The 16248-nt window shown below is 44.9% G+C and overlaps 1 protein-coding gene across 2 annotated transcripts in view; it reads left to right on the top strand.

Annotated features, from left to right (window-relative positions):
* The window catches only part of LOC143804767 (protein Mis18-alpha-like), an 83381-nt gene that overhangs the window by 3060 nt on the left and 64073 nt on the right, over positions 1–16248 (top strand). For both annotated transcript variants that reach the window (XM_077283166.1, XM_077283164.1), the window contains exon 2: positions 9534–9600. In XM_077283166.1, the coding sequence (XP_077139281.1) occupies positions 9534–9600 (67 nt within the window). The remainder of the gene's footprint in view (positions 1–9533; positions 9601–16248) is intronic.

Here is a 16248-nt window from a genome sequence, read left to right as displayed (position 1 = left end):
TTAGGAGTTAAAAGATGGGTATGATCATGTTCTAATGTACATGAAATTTCCTGAGTTCTCAGCATAAAATGAGTAATCAAGCTTTGTTTGGGTCTTTCCTTTTAGTTGTCAATGGGCCCTTAAGGCTTTAGTGAGATTATAATAGTTATGAAAACTCTCTCATTGAAGGAAGAATCATTGATGATGCCTTACCTCAACGATTTCTGGATTGTAGGCAGATCTACTGAGTGCTGCAGAACTCAGTTGTCATAGATGGGTACAACCTTGACAGTTATGTTGTCTGCTTAATTACCGGTATATATTATTTATTTTATTATAATATTATGGTAGGTCGGCTCATTCAGCTGCTCCCCGAGGTAGACACATGAACACTTGGTAGTAAAGACTCTGGGTGGTTAATTGCTTCATAAACCACTAATCAAAATAGTAACACAAAACAGCCTTTCTGGCATAAATGAAAATAAGAAGTCTACACAAAGGTCCCCCCCAGCATATCTCCAGCCTTCTCGGACACAACACACTTCAGCTCCCGCCAGAGCTTAAGAAGGGGAATTGCCTTCCACAAAACACACAGCAGAGAAAAAAAAAACAGTAGCTGGACATTTAAGGCTACTTTCACACTAGCGTTGTTTGTAATACGTCGCAATGCGTCGTTTAGGAGAAAAAACGTATCCTGCAAAGTTGTCTGCAGGATGTGTTTTTTCCCCATAGACTTACATTAGCGACGCATTGCGATGTATGGCCACACGTCGCATCCGTCGTGCGACGGTTGCGTCGTGTTTTGGCCGACCGTCGGCACAAACAACATTACATGTAACTTTTTTTGCGCGTCGTGTCCGCCATTTTCGACCGCCCACGTGCAGCTGAAACTCCGCCCCCTCCTCCCCGGACATTACAATGGGGCAGCGAAAGCATCGTAAGACTGCTTCCGCTGCCCACGTCGGCCATTACTTTCACAACGCGCATCGGCACGTCGGGCCGACGCTAGTGTGAAAGAAGCCTAACTCTCCCAATCACACATTTAGGCCGAGGTCAGATGAGCATATGGCATTGGATGCTTTATGCTAATGACCCTCTGCTCCTGCTCTGCCGCGAGTGGGAGCCGAGTGTCATGCGTCTATGCTCCGAGCCTCTCGCACAAAGAGGATCGGAGCACAGCTGCGGAGGAGGTGGAGAAATGAATTTCTCCACTTCCTCCATTGCCGGGGTCAGCGTATAATGCACATCACTCGGATGATATCTCAGTGATGTGCGTTGTCTCACTCACACCTATAGGCTTATGTGTGCAAGGATGCCTCCTGTGTACATACGGCGCGTCTTTCGAGACGGAGCGTCTCCACAAGCTAAATTTCCCTTCCAATGTATTTGGCGTGATGATTCCGCGCGGTTCAGTGAACACATGCGGAATCACCTGCGCTCAAAAGCCAGCAGTGCTTTGGAAGTAGTGGACATGTGCTGCGTCCAAAGCGCTGCCTGTTCCTGACCGTGGAAACATACCCTTAACCCCTTTACCCCCAACGGTGGTTTGCACGTTAATGACCGGGCCAGTTTTTACAATTCTGACCACTGTCTCTTTATGAGGTTATAACTCTGGAACGGATCTTGGCGATTCTGACATTGTATTCTTGTGACATATTGTACTTCATATTAGTGGTAAAATTTCTTCGATACAACTTGCGTTTATTTGTGAAAAAAAATAGAAATTTGGCGAAAATTTAGAAAATGTCACAATTTTCAAATTTTGAATTTTTATTCTGTTAACCCCTTTCTGACATTCTGACATGTGACATACTATCCCGTCGAGGTGGGGTGGGCCCGTATGCCCACTGACGGGATAGTAAGTCACGGGGGGAGCTCGGCTGATTGCGGCCGGGTGTCAGCTGACTATCGCAGCTGACATCCGGAACTATGTGCCAGGAGCAGTCACGGACCGCCCCGGCACATTAACCCCCGAAACACTGAGTTCAAACATGATCGCAGTGTTCCGGGGGCATAGGGAAGCATCGCGCAGGGAGGGGGCTCCCTGCGGGTTTCCCTGAGACCCTCGATACAACGCAATGTGCTCGCGTTGTACCGAGCGTCTCCTCCCTACAGGCCCCGGATCCGAAATGGCCGGGGGGCTGCATCCGGGTCCTGCAGGGAGGTGGCTTACCAGCGCCTGCTCAGAGCAAGCGCTGGTAAGCCTGAAGCCCTGCATGTCAGATCGCTGACATGTAACATGTAAGTGTAACACGATGCCCTCACCACCACCCCCCGGGGGCAATGTTATAGTGTAAAAAAAAAAATATTCAGATATGTAAAAAAAAATTTAAAAAAATATATAAAGTTCCCTTAAATACATTTCTTTAAATAAAAAACAAACAAACAATAAAAGTACACATATTTAGTATCGCTGCATCCGTAACGACCCGACCTATAAAACTGTCCCACTAGTTAACCGCTTCAGTGAATACCGTAAAAAAAAAAAAGAGGCAAAAAACAACGCTTTATTATCATACCGCCAAACAAAAAGTGGAATAACACGCGATCAAAAGGACGGATATAAATAACCATGGTACCGCTGAAAACGTCATCTTGTGCCACAAAAAACGAGCCTCCATACAGCATCATCAGCGAAAAAATACAAAAGTTATAGTCCTCAGAATAAAGCGATGCAAAAATAATTATTTTTTCTATAAAATATTTTTTATCGTATGAAAGAGCCAAAACATAAAAAAAATGATATAAATGAGGTATCGCTGTAATCGTACTGACCCGAAGAATAAAACTGCTTTATCCATTTTACCAAACGCGGAACGGTATAACGCCCCCCCCCCCCCCCCCCCCCCAAAAGTAATTCATGAATAGCTGGTTTTTGGTCAGTCTGCTTCACAAAAATCGGAATAAAAAGCGATCAAAAAATGTCACGTGCCTGAAAATGTTACCAATAAAAACGGCAACTCGTCCCGCAAAAAACAAGACCTCACATGACTCTGTGGACCAAAATATGGAACAATTATAGCTCTCAAAATGTGGTTACGCAAAAAATATTTTTTGCAATAAAAAGCGTCTTTTAGTGTGTGATGGCTGCCAATCATAATAATCCACTATAAATAGTAAATCATTACCCCCTAGTTAGGGAAAAATAAAAAAAATAAACATTTTTATTTATTTCCATTTTCCCATTAGGGCTAGGGTTGGGGCTAGGGTTTGGATTACATTTACGGTTGGGATTAGGGCTAGGGGTGTGTTGAGGTTGGGGTTAGGGGTGTGGTTGGGATTAGGGATAGGGGTGTGTTTGGGTTAGGGTTTCACTTAGAATTGGGGGTTTCCACTGTTTAGGCACATCAGGGCTCTCCAAACGTGACATGGCATCTCAATTCCAGTCAATTTTGCATTGAAAAGTCAAAAGGCGCTCCTTCCCTTCCGAGCTCTGCCATGCGCCCAAACAGTGGTTTACCCCCACATATGGGGTATCAGCGTACTCATGACAAATTGTACAACAACTTTTGGGGTCCAATGTCTCCTGTTACCCTTGGTAAAATAAAACAAATTGGAGCTGAAGTAAATTTTTTGTGAAGAAAAAAAAAGGTAAATGTTCGTTTTTTTGTTTTTTTTTTAAACATTCTAAGGGTACCGTCTCACAGTGGCACTTTTGTCGCTACGACGGCACGATCCGTGATGTTCCAGCGATATCCAACTTCTTGAATGTGGTTTTGAGCACCTTGAGGGGTGCAGTTTTTAGAAAATAACCAAGTGTGACACCATTCTATCATATAGACTCCTCAAAATGACTTCAAATGTGATGTGGTCCCTAAAAAAAAAAAAAAAAAAAATGTTGTAAAAATGAGAAATTTCTGGTCAACTTTTAAACCTTATAACTCCCTAACAAAAAAAAAATTTTGGTTCCAAAATTGTGCTGATGTAAAGTAGACATGTGGGAAATGTTACTTATTAAGTGTTTTGTGTAACATATCTCTGTGATTTAAGGGCATAAAAATTAAAAGTTGGAAAATTGCAAAATTTTCAAAATTTTCGCCAAATTTCCATTTTCTTCACAAATGTACGCAGGTAATATCAAATAAGTTTTACCACTATCATGAAGTACAATATGTCACGAGAAAACAATGTTAGAATCACCGGGATCCGTTGAAGCGTTCCAGAGTTATAACCTCATAAAGGAACAGTGGTCAGAATTGTAAAAATTGGCCTGGTCATTAACGTGCAAACCACCCTTGGGGGTAAAGGGGTTAAATCAGAGTGTTATGTGACACAAAATAGTTAATAAATAACATTTCACACATGTCTACTTTACATCATCACAATTTTGGAAACAATTTTTTTTTTGTTATGGAGTTATAAGGGTTAAAAGTTGACCAGCAATTTCTCAATTTTACAACACCATTTTTGCAAACTTGACCTCCTAATGAACTTATCTAGGTGTGTGGTGAGAATTTTGAACCCCCAAGTGCTTCACTAAAGTTAATGAAGCCCGGCGTGAAAAAAAAAAAATCTTTTTTTTTTCCCACAAAAAATTATCTTTCAGTCCCCAATTTTTTATTTTTCCAAGGGTAACAGTGGAAATTGGACCCCAAAAGTTGTTGTCCAATTTGTCCTGAGTATGCTGGTACCCCATATGTGGGGAAAAAAACATTTGGGCACGTCGGGACTCAGAAGGGAAGCAGTGACTATTTGGAATGCAGACTTTGATGGACTGGTTCTGAGGGCGTCATGTTCCGTTTGCAAAGCCCCTGATGTGCCTAAACAGTAAAAAAAAAAAAAAACCCCACAAGTGACATCATTTTGGAACCTAGACCCCCAAGGAACTTACCTAGATGTGCCCCCTCTTTGGAACTAATCTACTGGTTCCTGTAAAGTAAATTAGTAGTTCATAGAGGTGTGGTACAATTTGAAGCAATCTTTCATACACAGGCCAGGTTTGTCGGGGCAGGTGTCGCATTGATAGATGGTGTCCTTGCGTATTCCTCTTTTGTAGCACACTCGGCACCTTTTTTGTGGCTTACCTTTTCTTCCAGTTGGCGGGATCACCCCCCGGAAAATGCTGACCTGTTACGATACGAGCACTCTCAGTTCCGGAAGTACTGGGGCCCGCTCCTTCCCTCGTGCCAAACATCAGGGCCTTAACCACTACCTCCTGGAACTTGAAGGTATGACGTATCAGTGTGTCGTGCACATCGTGCATTGCCATTTGTACGATGTACACGGACAGCTTTTTGTACCACACCTTGGCCTTTCTCAAAGCACTGTACGGTTGGAGGAGTTGATCGGAGAGATCAACGCCCCCCATGATTTTGTTGTACCCCAGTACACAGTCCGGTTTGCTGACCTGTGTAGAGGTACCTCGTACAGTGCTGAGGGCACTGCCATCACCGTGTACGGTGGTCAAGAGAAGGACATCCCTCTTGTCCTTGACCACCAGCAGGTGGTCGCTACATTGGGCTTTGCTCTCACCTTTTCTGAGCATCTGCCCAAGTAGCGTCTTCGGGAGGCCTCTCTGATTTTTGCGGACAGTACCGCAGACTGCGGTACCTCGCGCAGAGAGGGATTTGTAGAGTGGGATGCTGGAATAGTTATCGGTGTAGAGGTGATAACCTTTATCCAGCAGTGGGTGCACCAAATCCCACACAATTTTCCCACTCACTCCCAGGATAGAAGGACACTCAGGCGGTTCAATCCTGCTGTCCTTCCCTTCGTACACTCTAAAGCTGTAGGTGTACCCTGAGGTACTGTCACACAGCTTGTAGAGTTTGATTCCTTACCTGGCCCTCTTGTTGGGCAGGTAATGATGGAATCTGAGCTGCCCTTAAAATGAACCAAGGACTCATCCACGCAGACGTACCTTTGGGGCACGTACACTTCAGCAAACTTTTTGCTGAAGTGTTCGATGACTGGCCGAACTTTGAACAGATGGTCAAAATTGGGGTCATCTCGTGCGGGACACTGTGCATTATCGTTGTAATGCAGGAGCTTATGGATGGCCTCAAAACGCGTCCGGACCATGACCATTCGGAACACTGGAGTGTTATATAAAATATCAACACTCCAATATTGCAGAATTTATGGCTTCTTCAGGATCCCCATATGAAGGACCAGGCCTCAAAACTGCATCATTTCAACTGGGTCTACAGGAGACCAGTTAGAAAATGATGAACCAGGGTTTTGCTCCAAAAATTGCCGAGCATACAAATTAGTTTGCTCCAGCATGAGGATAACAAAATCCTCAGAGAAAAAGACTTTAAAAAAGTCTATTTCTGTGAGGCCGGTGGTGTCAAACTTGATTCGTGATTCTGCCACAAAATCAGGAATCAGTGGCTTGTAATTTTCAGGGGGCGAGGTCTATATGGGGTCCGAAGAGGGGCATACTGGTTCAGGAATGGTGGGCGCTGCCTCATCTTCTGTCCTGGGGCGTCTGCATGGCGGTTCCGCAGGACCCAAGGAGGAGGAAGAGGATGAAGAATCTGAAGAGTAAAGGAATGTGGGATCCTCTCGCTCGCTATCAGTGTCCGAGGCAAGGAAAGAATATGCCTCCTCCGCTGAATAGCGCTGCTGGGACGAGCGGGACATTATATATTTTTTTTTTAGTATGGTGCTTGGGTGTACTTTATTGGTAACTGTATGTGTGGGGGGGGATAGTGTTTGGTGCAAACTATTCTGAAAAGAAAAAGCTAAAGGAAAAAAAAGCAAATAGGGAGAAAAAAATACCTGTGAAAGTAAAAGTCTAAAACAGCAGGCCCTAGCTCTGATAAGTGAACCGCGTCACTTATCAAAGTTCGGCAGCGGCTGGGTGTGCGCATGGGGATGTGGAGGAAATAAAAAAAGAAACGAAAGGCACGGGATTAGATGCAGCGGCTGGGTGCGTGCATGGGGATGTGGAAAAAAAAAAAGGAACCAAAGGCAAGGGTTTAGACGCAGCGGCTGGGTGCGCGGACGGGATGTAGAAAAAAAAATGAAAGGCACGGGTTTAGACGCAGCGGCTGGGTGCGCGCACGGGGATGTGGAAACGAAAGGCACGGGTTTAGACGCAGCGGCTGGGTGCGCCCACGGGGATGTGGGGAAAAAAATAAGAAACGAAAGGCACGGGTTTAGACCCGGCGGCTGGGTGCGCGAACGGGGATGTGGAAAAGGAAAGTGAGCGAGTGATTGTTGAACTGCGTCACCAATTAACGCTCAGCGGCTGCTAATTTTGGGCACGGACGGATGCGGCGCAAAGTGGGGGTGGAGGGGGAAAGGGATGGGGGGGTGAAGAAAGATCGGGCCGGAATCGGGGATGAACACTTACGTTTGTAGTCTCTCTTCTTTCTTCTTTCTTCTGTCTTCATTCTTTTTTCTTTAGCAAGAATTGTGGTGTCACAGGCTACTGTGACACTACAAGTCTCAGCACAGGAGGGAATCTGTCAGCGTGACTCTTCTGCAGGAATCCTCAAGAAGTGTGAGGATTCCTGCAGAGCAGTGAGACAGGTCACAGAGCGGTCATTCCGCTGCTGTGGCCTGTCATTGGTGGGATCGAATGATCACATCGATCCCACCAATCAGAGGAGGGCCTGGTGACGCCGAGGTTGCTGGACAACAGCCTATGAACGGAGCTCACAGCTCCGATCATAGGCAGGTCTCCGGCAGGTCACCATCAGGGCACAGCGAGGTCACACCGCTGCTGTGCCCTGTGATTGGCACCATCGACGATCACATTGATCGCGCCAATCTGTAGCTGCAGGCTGTGGGGTAGGGTTGCTGAAGTTACAGGCAGGGCACAGCGCGGTAACACCGCCGCTGTGCCCTGCGATTGGCGCGATCGACGATCACATTGATCGCGCCAATCAGTAGCTGCAGGCTGTGGGGTAGGGTTGCTGAAGTTACAGGCAGGGAAGGAAGTTACAGGCATGAAGTTACAGGCAGGGCACAGCTCGGTAATACCGCCGCTGTGCCCTGCGATTGGCGCGATCGATGTGATCGTCGAAAGTGCCAATCCGGGGGGTTTTGGCCGATGCCTGGCGTTGCTCCCGGAGCTTTTTTCTTTTTCGGTTTTTGCTCCCCTCCTTTCCAGAGCCATAACTTTTTTTATTTTTCCGTCAATATGGCCATGTGAGGGCTTATTTTTTGCGGGACAAGTTGTACTTTTGAACGATACCATTGGGTTTACCATGCCGTGTAACAAAAAACGGGAAAAAAATTCCAAGTGTGATGAAATTGCAAAAAAAGTGCAATCTCACACTTGTTTTTTGTTTGCCTTTTTTGCTAGGTTCACTAAATGCTAAAACTGACCTGCCATTATGATTCTCCAGGTCATTACAAGTTCATAGACACCTAACATGTCTAGGTAATTTTTTGTCTAAGTGGTGAAAAAAAATTCCAAACTTTGCTAAAAAAAAAAAAAAAATTGCGCGATTTTCCGATACCCGTAGCGTCTCCAATTTTCGTGATCTGGGGTCGGGTGAGGGCTTATTTTTTGCGTGCCAAGCTGGCGTTTTTATTGATACCATTTTGGTGCAGATACGTTTTTTTGATCGCCCGTTATTACATTTTAATACAATGTCGCGGCGACCCAAAAAACGTAATTTTGGCGTTTTGATTTTTTTCTCGCTACGCCATTTAGCAATCAGGTTAATCCTTTGTTTTTATTGATAGATCGGGCGATTCTGAACACGGCAATACCAAATATGTGTAGGTTTGATTTTTTTTTTTTTTATTGTTTTATTTTGATTGGGGCGAAAGGGGGGTGATTTGAACTTTTATATATTTTTTTCTTTTTTTATATTTTTAAACACTTTTTTTTTTAATTTTGGCATGCTTCAATAGCCTCCATAGGAGGCTAGAAGCATGCACTACACGATCGCCTCTGCTACATAGAGGTGAAGTACAGATCACCTCTATGTAGTAGAAATGGTGGTGTACTTTGAGCGCCGACCACAGGGTGGCGCTCAAAGCAATCGGCCATCAACATCCATAGAGGTCTCAAGGAGACCTCTGGTTGTTATGGCAATGCACCGCTGACCCCCCGATCATGTGACGGGGTCAGCGGTGCGAACACTTCCGGCCGCGCGCGCTAGTTAAATGCCGCTGTCAGCGCTTGACGGCGGCATTTAACTAGTTAATGGGCGCGGGCGGATCGCGATTCCGCTTGCGCTCATTGCGCGCACATGTCAGCTGTACAAAACAGCTGACATGTCGCGGCTTTGAGATGGGTTCACCGCCGGAGCCCACCTCAAAGCAGGGGATCTGCCAGCTGACGTACTATTCCGTCAGCTGGCAGAAAGGGGTTAATGTGATCACCACGACTTAATTCGCGGTGTCGCATTAAAGGGCATGAAGTACTATCCCGTCGGTGGTCATACACATACAGGCCCACCCCACCTCAACGGGATAGTACGTCTAATATCAGAAAGGGGTTAAAGAAGCAGAAATGTTGGTAGAGTGCCTCTGTTGTAAAGAGCTATGGTGATGCCTGGATTTTTTTTTCGTTTGAGGATTTTGTAAATAACGCAAAAATACCTTCAGTAAAAGTTACATTTTCTTTTTTTTTTAATCCTTTTTTGCAGGTGTTACAAATAATGTGGAAATTAACACAGTCAGAGAAGTTTCCCCGTACGAACTGGACTCTTACAGGCATGTATTCCTTGTGCTGATCTTTTGCCATCTGTTCCTGGCTGCAGAGTTGTAAAAGGTTGTCTTGTAATAAATTATATCCTGAATGGACGTTTTAAGGGCTGTCCTAGTTAATGAAAAAAAAACCTAAAGGGGTTGTCCATTGTGACCGAGAAGTGGAAATAATTTTAACCCCTTTACCCCCAAAGGTGGTTTTGGACATTAAAGGGAACCTGTCAGCAGGATTGTGCACAGTAACCTACAGTGTCAGGTCAGCGCCGTTATACTGATTACAGTGATACCTTGATGAAATCCGTCTTGTTGTTGCTTTAATCTTTTTTTTTTTTTTTTTAACCCCTTAATCCCATATGATGTACTATCCCGTCGAGGTGGGGTGGGCCTTAATTCCCACCGACGGGATAGTACGTCATATGCGGTCGGCCGCGCTCACGGGGGGAGCTCGGCTGATTGCGTCCGGGTGTCATCTGACTATCGCAGCTGACATCTGGCACTATGTGCCAGGAGCGGTCACGGACCGCCCCCGGCACATTAACCCCCAGAACACTGCGATCAAACATGATCGCAGTGTTCCGGCGGTATAGGGAAACATCGCGCAGGGAGGGGGCTCCCTGCGGGCTTCCCTGAGACCCTCGGAGCAACACGATGTGATTGCGTTGCTCCGAGCGTCTCTTACCTCCTATCCCTGCAGGCCCCGGATCCAAAATGGCCACGGGGCTGCATCCAGGTCCTGCAGGGGACTACTTCCGGGTCCACAGCAGGCGCTGGTAAGCCTGCAGTGCTGTTAGTCAGATCGCTGATCTGACAGAGTGCTGTGCAAACTGTCAGATCAGCGATCTGTGATGTTCCCCCCCCCCCCCTGGGACAAAGTAAAAAAAAAAAAAAAAATCCACATGTGTAAAAAAAAAAAAAAAAAAAAATCCTAAATAAAGGGGAAAAAAAAAAAATTATTCCCATAAATACATTTCTTTATCTAAATAATAAAAAAAACAATAAAAGTACACATATTTAGTATCGCCGTGTCCGTAACGACCCAACCTATAACACTGTCACACTAGTTAACCCCTTCAGTGAAGAAAAAAAAGAGGCAAAAAACAACGCTTAATTATCATACCGCCGAACAAAAAGTGGAATAACACGCGATCAAAAAGACGGATATAAATAACCATGGTACCGCTGAAAACGTCATCTTGTCCCGCAAAAAACGAGCCACCATACAGCATCATAAGCAAAAAAAATAAAAAAGTTATAGTCCTCAGAATAAAGCGATGCAAAAATAATTATTTTTTCTATAAAATAGCTTTTATCGTATAAAAGCGCCAAAACATAAAAAAAGATATAAATGAGATATCGCTGTAATCGCACTGACCCGAAAAATAAAACTGCTTTATCAATTTTACCAAACATGGAACGGTATAAACGCCTCCCCCAAATGAAATTCATGAATAGCTGGTTTTTGGTCATTCTGCCTAACAAAAATCAGAATAAAAAGCGATCAAAAACTGTCACGTGTCCGAAAATGTTACCAATAAAAACGTCAACTCGTCCCGCAAAAAACAAATACCTCACATGACTCTGGACCAAAATATGGAAAAATTATAGGTCTCAAAATGTGGAGACGCAAAAACTGGCTTATCTGACCATCTCCATGGAACCAGGCGACCAGCGGGTCCCAACCCTGGCTTTCTCCAAACATATCCATGGTGCAGAGATGGTCACTGGATCGGATCTGTGTCCTTCCAACCGGAGCCGAAAACCCCTAGGTTGAATCCTATAGAATCCTAGATCAGTGTCCCTCGTGAGGGTGCCATGATGAATTGGCTGCAGTCCTTTCTCTTGTCTGTTGGGTGGTTTTCAGAATCTCTGGCTGGTAGCTCTGTCTTACTTTAGACTCTCAGGATGTGATCTCTGAGTTAATTTATACCCAAGGCATGTAAGCTATTTTTAGAATTACCCAGAGTCTTTCAGTCCAACACCCAGATAAGGTAAACAATGGTGATGGGATTAAGTAGCACTATTAGCATATAAGCACACATCAATAACCCACTCAATGTACAGTCACTATTACAGACTTACACAGTATGTTAGATAGTATATCAGTGGGCAAGTCTGCCTTCTTGACCCACCAGACATAAACACTTACCGTATATACTCGAGTATAAGCCGAGATTTTCAGCCCATTTTTTGGGGCTGAAAGTCCCCCTCTCGGCTTATACTCGAGTCATACCCGGGGGGTCGGCAGGGGAGGGGGGGCGGGGGCTATCTAGTTATACTCACCTACTGCTGGCGCGGTTCCTGCTCGTCCCTGCTTTTTCCAGCGCTGCATATTCTTCCTGTACTGAGCGGTCACATGGTCCCGCTCATTACAGTAATGAATATGCGGCTCCACCTCCCATAGACGTGGAGCCGCATATTCATTTCGGTAATGAGCGGTAACTGTGACTGCTCAATACAGGAAGAAGATGCAGCGCTGGAAGAAGCAGGGACGCGCAGGGACCGCGCCAGCAGTAGGTGAGTATACAGCGCTGCACGATATTTACCGCTCCTCGTTCCGGTGCGGCTCCGTCATCAGCGTCCTCTGGCTGTGACACTCAGGTCAGAGGGCGCGGTGACGTAGTCAGTGCGTGCCCTCTGCTGAACGTCAGTGCTGAAGACGGAGCCGTACGAGGAGCAGGTAAATATTGAAAGTGCCGGGGGTCCTGAGCGAAGAGAGGTGAGTATGTGATTTTTTTTTTTTTTTATCGCAGCAAAAGCATATGGGGCAGTGACTGTACGGATCATCTGTATGGGGCCATAACGATTGTGCAGCACTATAAGGGGCAGTGACTGTACGGAGCATCTGTATGGGCCATAACGATTGTGCAGCACTATAAGGGGCAGTGACTGTACGGAGCATCTTATGGGGCCATAACGCTTGTGCAGCATTATAAGGGGCAGTGACTGTACGGAGCATCTTATGGGGCCATAACGATTGTGCATCATTATAATGGGCAAATATCTCTATGGAGCATCTTATGGGGCCCTTATTACCCTTTATGCAGGATTATATGGGGCATATTTTAATATGGAGCATCTAGTGGGGCCCATCAAACTTTATGGAGCATTATATGGGGCTCCTGATTCAATATGGATATTCAAAAACACTTAACCTACTGATGTCTCAATTAATTTTACTTTTATTGGTATCTATTTTTACTTTTGAAATTTACCGGTAGCTGCTGCATTTTCCACCCTAGGCTTATACTCGAGTCATTAAGTTTTCCCAGTTTTTTTGTGGCAAAATTAGGGGGGTCGGCTTATACTCGGGTCGGCTTATACTCGGGTCGGCTTATACTCGGGTCGGCTTATTCTCGGGTCGGCTTATTCTCGGGTCGGCTTATTCTCGGGTCGGCTTATTCTCGGGTCGGCTTATACTCGGGTCGGCTTATACTCGAGTATATACGGTAAACTCACAAGCCAATATACAGATAAAAAGCCAGTTCTTTTGGATTTTTGCAAAAACATGGTTGTCTGGGAAATTAAGATACAATCTGGTTTCTTCACAAGCATACTCGTGACAAATTGGACAACAACTTTTGGGGTCCAAGTTCTCTTGTTATCCTTGGGAAAATAAAAATTTAGGGGGCTAAAAATCATTTTTGTGGGAAAAAAAGATTTTTTATTTTCACGGCTCTGCGTTGTAAACTGTAGTGAAACACTTGGGGGTTCAAAGTTCTCACAACCCATCTAGATAAGTTCCTTGGGGGGTCTAGTTTCCAAAATGGGGTCACTTGTGGGGGTTTTCTACTGTTTGGGTACATCAGGGGCTCTGCAAATGCAACGTGACGCCTGCAGACCAATCCATCTAAGTCTGCATTCCAAATGGCGCTACTTCCCTTCTGAGCTCTGACATGTGCCCAAACAGTGGTTCCCCCCACATACGGGGTATCAGCGTACTCAGGACAAATTGGACAACAACTTTTGGGATCCAATTTCTCCTGTTACCCTTGGAAAAATACTAAACTGGGGGCTAAAAAATCATTTTTGTGAAAAAAAAATATATATTTTCACGGCTCTGCGTTATAAACTGTAGTGAAGCACTTGGGGGTTCAAAGCTCTCAAAACACATCTAGATAAGTTCCTTAGGGGGTCTACTTTCCAAAATGGTGTCACTTGTACTTGTGGGGGGGTTTTAATGTTTAGGCACATCAGGGGCTCTCCAAACGCGACATGGTGTACCATCTCAATTCCAGTCAATTTTGCATTGAAAAGTAAAACGGCACTCCTTCCCTTCCGAGCTCTGCCATGCGCCCAAACAGTGCTTTACACCCACATATGGGGTATCAGTGTACTCAGGACAAATTGCACAACAATTTTTGGGGTCCAATTTCTTCTCTTACCCTTGGGAAAATAAAAAATTGGGGGCGAAAAGATAATTTTTGTGAAAAAATGTGATTTTTTTTATTTTTACGGCTCTGCATTATAAACTTCTGTGAAGCACTTGGTGGGTCAAAGTGCTCACCACACATCTAGATAAGTTCCTTAGGGGGTCTACTTTCCAAAATGGTGTCACTTGTGGGGGGTTCAATGTTTAGGCACATCAAGGGCTCTCCAAACGCAACATGGCGTCCCATCTCAATTCCAGTAAATTTTGCATTGAAAAGTAAAATGGCGCTCCTTTCCTTCCGAGCTCTGCCATGCGCCCAAACAGTGGTTTACCCCCACATATGGGGTATCAGCGTACTCAGGACAGATTGTACAACAACTTTTGGGGTTCATTTTCTCCTGTTACCCTTGGTAAAAAAAACAAACAAATTGGAGCTGAAATAAATTTTGTGTGAAAAAAAGTTAAATGTTCATTTTTATTTAAACATTCCAAAAATTCCTGTAAAACACTTGAAGGGTTAATAAACTTCTTGAATGTGGTTTTGAGCACCTTGAGAGGTGCAGTTTTTAGAATGGTCTCACACTTGGGTATTTTCTATCATATAGACCCCTCAAAATGACTTCAAATGAGATGTGGTCCCTAAAAAAAAAAAATGGTGTTGTAAAAATGAGAAATTTCTGGTCAACCTTTAACCCTTATAACTCCCTAACAAAAAAAAATTTTGGTTCCAAAATTGTGCTGATGTAAAGTAGACATGTGGGAAATGTTACTTACTCTACGTTCACATTTGCGGTCGGCGCCGCAGCGTCGGGCGCCGCAGCGTCGCCGCATGCGTCATGCGCCCCTATATTTAACATGGGGGCGCATGGACATGCATCGCACTTGCGTTTTGCGCCGCATGCGTCCCTGCGGCGCACGCGTCCGGGCGCATTGGACGCAGCAAGTTGCATTTTTGCTGCGTCCAAAATCAATTAAAAAAAGGACGCATGCGGCGCAAAACGCAGCGTTGTGCATGCGTTTTGCTGTGTTTTTGTTTGCGTTGTGCGTTGCGGCGCCGACGCTGCGGCGCACAACGCAAATGTGAACGTAGCCTTATTAAGTATTTTGCGTGACATAGCTCTGTGATTTAAGGGTATAAAAATTCAAAGTTGGAAAATTGCGAAATTTTCAAAATTTTTGCCAAATTTCCGTTTTTTTTCACAAATAAACGCAAGTTATATATAGAAGAAATTTTACCACTATCATGAAGTAAAATATGTCACGAGAAAACAATGTCAGAATCGCTAAGATTCCAGATTCCAGAGTTATAATCTCATAAAGGGACAGTGGTCAGAATTGTAAAAATTGGCCCGGTCATTAACGTGGAAACCACCCTCGGGGCTTAAGGAGTTAAGTTAATGAAATGCTCGTGACAGAGAGCATCCAGTGTGTGTGTGTGTGGGGGGTCTTTATGTGGTGCTGTGATTAGGTATTCATAATAGACTGCTGACAGGTCACTGATCCCTCGCTGACCTGGCGGTGCCTTATTGGAGGAGGATTTTTTTTTCTTCCCTAGCAAGATGGCAGCCGCCGGTGCATGTGCAGTAGCAGCTACCGGATCACAGCTGTATACACCGATAGCTGCCACTGCACAGGTGCGGCAGGCACCATTTTCAAGTAGATTTTTTTTTCTAACTTAATAACATGAAGAACATGTATTATTGGCACAGTAAACATGCGATTATGCTGCACCTGCCTACGGAAGGTTTTTTCTCTTGTCACCTTCCACGAATGCTGTAGATAAGCCCCTTATGGCGGTGGGCTTAGCTCAACTTCCATTTTGGGGTGACAGGTTCCCTTTAAACCCAGTACTCTGAAGGTTCAGGTCTCCGGCCTAAACTTCGTATTCGACCAGGACTTAGCCAACCACCCTTGGATTAAGAGATTTATGATATCCGCTCTCAGATTGCATCCCAGAAAACAGACCGTTGTCACTTCTTGGGACCTAAACCTAGTTCTCAAGGGGCTCACACGCCCAGTGTTCGAACCCCTGTCTTCCTGTACTCCTCAACTCCTCTCATACAAAGTAGCCTTCCTTGTCGCTATAACCACAGCAAGGCGTGTTGGAGAATTACAAGCTTTATCAATAAGAGAACCTTATTTAATAATTAGCAATGACTCTAGAGTCCTCTGTCTTGATCTGTCCTTTCTTCCTAAAGTTGTCTGATTTCCACCGGTCTGGCAGATTCTGTAAGTCAGCTCAGAATCGACTGTCAATCAGTGGTCTCCACGCTGCAGAAACTGGG

Source organism: Ranitomeya variabilis, chromosome 2, assembly GCF_051348905.1.
Source record: "Ranitomeya variabilis isolate aRanVar5 chromosome 2, aRanVar5.hap1, whole genome shotgun sequence".
Lineage (NCBI taxonomy): Eukaryota > Metazoa > Chordata > Amphibia > Anura > Dendrobatidae > Ranitomeya > Ranitomeya variabilis.
The sequence above is the reverse complement of the archived record's forward strand: the minus strand, read 5'-3'. Positions and strand labels throughout refer to the sequence as shown.